Source organism: Amphimedon queenslandica, unplaced genomic scaffold (assembly GCF_000090795.2).
Source record: "Amphimedon queenslandica unplaced genomic scaffold, v1.1 AMPQUscaffold_13216, whole genome shotgun sequence".
Classification (NCBI taxonomy): domain Eukaryota; kingdom Metazoa; phylum Porifera; class Demospongiae; order Haplosclerida; family Niphatidae; genus Amphimedon; species Amphimedon queenslandica.
The window spans coordinates 36,973-39,800 of NW_003546548.1; the positions used below are offsets into that span (position 1 = coordinate 36,973).

General features: G+C 30.4%; 1 protein-coding gene across 1 annotated transcript in view; it reads right to left on the reverse strand.

Annotated features, from left to right (window-relative positions):
• Window positions 1–2,828, reverse strand: part of LOC109584354 (ankyrin repeat, PH and SEC7 domain containing protein secG-like) — a 15,308-nt gene that overhangs the window by 6,777 nt on the left and 5,703 nt on the right. Inside the window, exons 13-14 of the mRNA XM_020000071.1 lie at window positions 1,943–2,044; window positions 1,786–1,884 (exon numbers count right to left, since the gene is read on the reverse strand). Of these exons, the coding sequence (XP_019855630.1) occupies window positions 1,786–1,884; window positions 1,943–2,044 (201 nt within the window). The remainder of the gene's footprint in view (window positions 1–1,785; window positions 1,885–1,942; window positions 2,045–2,828) is intronic.

Sequence of the window (2,828 nt, forward strand, 5' to 3'; positions counted from 1 at the left end):
TTCTTATATTCATGTCTATAATCAAAGAAGAAATATTCTCCATACAATGACGATTTTAACAACTATCAAGGGTTGTCATAGATCACTCTAGTTTCTGCAGTAGAAGCTAGTTCTGTGATACAATTATCAAAAGCTGCTATTTTTAATCAAGTGCATACCAATGAAATGCAATTGAATTTTGCAATTATTGCTCAAAGCCGGTGCAACCATGTCCTACCTCCACTGCATGGATTCTATAAACTAAAATCATTAAATGAGATACTTGATATTCATGCTGCTCATGCACAAGTAATAACATGATTGATTACACAAAAAGTACAATTTATCAACATTATACGCTAACATAAAATAAAACTTACTTGTACTTCATTCACAACATCAGTTTTAGCTCCATTAGTTAATAGAGTATCAACAGCTTCAATACTACCACTCTTAACAGCTTCAAACAATGGAGTTCTCTTCCTCTATAAATACAACACAAAATGATATATTTAGAATTGATTATTTAATAACTTTACCTTATCCACAGCATTCACATCAGCCTTTCCTTTAGCTATTAATAACTTGATGATATTAGCATTACCAGTTTGACTAGCACTGTGTAATGGAGTACCATGATACTACATGTACATGTATATAACAAAAATCAAGGGTACAATACTTCATTGATGTGGGTTAATGAATATGAATCAATGGTCAAAGGATGCCACCTCTTAGTGGCTCAAAATGAAGAATTGTGTACAAGAAACACAAGATTGCTACCAAGCGCACACAATGCATGTCACATTTGAATATTTGATCACTCACAAAAATGCCAGCAATAGAACTTCCATCAGATACAACATCAGTTCTAGCTCCATTAGTTAATAAAATATCTACAGCTTCAATGCTACCAGTAATAACAGCATCAAACAATGGAGTTCTGTTGTTCTATAAATACAATGTACAACAGAAAATGATACAACTAGAATTAATTGATTATTCAATAACTTATAACCTTATCCACAGCATTCACATCAGCCTTTCCTTTAGTTATTAATAATTTGATAATATTAGCATTACCAGTTTCACTAGCACAGTGTAATGGAGTACCGTGATACTAGAGAGATATCAAATAAATTAAGTTACTAGAACACAACAATCATGGGTACAATATTTTATTAATGGGTGTGTGGGTTAGTGAATATGAATCTACGGTCAAAAGATGCCACCTCTTAGTTACTCAATAAATAATCATTTTGTGTACAAAAAACATAATCATTACCAGGCACACACAATGCATGTCATAATTTAATTTTTGATTACTCACAAACATGCCAGCAATAAAGCTTCCTTCAGACACAATATCAGTTCTAGCTCCATTAGTTAACAGAATATCAACAGCTTCAATGCTACCACTAGCAACAGCAACAAACAATGGAGTACTGTTGTTCTATAAATACAACACAAAATGATACAAATAGAAATGATAATTTCATCACTTTACCTCATTCATAGCATTTACATCAACATTTCCTTTGGTTATTAATAATTTGATAATTTCAGTTTTATCCTTGTAAGCAGCATAGTGTAATGGAGTACCATAATACTATAAGATTGACTTAATGGAATAAGTGTTACATGTAAAGTACAAATGTAATTAGGACATAAAATTTTATCAGTGGGTGTCAAGGTAAAAATCTGGGTCATGGTCACATCAATAATGTAACAACATGATTATTATTCATTACAAAAAGTACAATTAATCAACATTATACAGTATCATAGAATAAAACTTACATGTACTTCATCCACAACATCAGTTCTAGCTCCATTAGTTAATAGAATATCAACAGTTTCAATACTACTACTCTTAACAGCTTCAAACAATGGAGTTCTCTTCCTCTATAAATACAAAACAAAAAGATACAATTAGAATTAATTGATTATTTAATAACTTTACCTTATCCATAGCATTCACATCAGCATTTCCTTTAATTATTAATAATTTGATAATATTAGCATTACCAGTTTCAATAGCACAGTGTAATGGAGTACCTTCATACTATTATTGATACGATTATTTTATGATTATATTAATAAAAAACAGATAATAAAAATTACTTTGAAAGTGAAACATGCCTTTTATAAGTTGTTGAGCAATTTACTAAAGCAAGTACTAAGTGTAGGTGTTGCATTGAGTATGAGTACATGCTGTATGGTTCAGTGGTAATTTCTGTGGGTATTAATTTTCGTCAATGTTGTGGTTCATTTATATCCATAAAATTTTAACCCCACAACCCACGCATAAAAAACTAATAAATGGACCATGCAGATCGAGCTCTAACTATTACATGTATTTTCATAACAGCAAAGAGGCCACAATCTTCCTTTTTACTATAAGCAGTGTACATGTATCAGAAGCCATCACTGTATACATTGTGTATCCAATAGTGTTGTTTTAGTTACAAAATTTAGTTTTAGTTTAGTAACTATTAGTTTTTCCTCTTTTTTATTAAATTAGTTAGTTTATAGTTTAGTTTTGCCCTTTTATCAAGAGTTTTAGTTAGTTCTAGTTAGTTTTTTTTCAATGAAAAAAAAATTAGTTAGTTTGTAGTTAGTTAACTAAATCTTTGCATGCTCATAGTTAGTATTAGTTTTAACAAATTTAGTTAGTTATTTTAGTTAAATCGCTTGAATGGCTATAGAAATTGCTTGTTAGTCTTTAAAATCTCAGTTTCTAGTGTTGCTCCACTTAATACTCATCTTTATGACACTTCAGGTGTTGTTTGAAATTTGTAGAATTCTTTCCTTTGACTCTAGCTCCACACTCTCTTTCTTCATTCCTG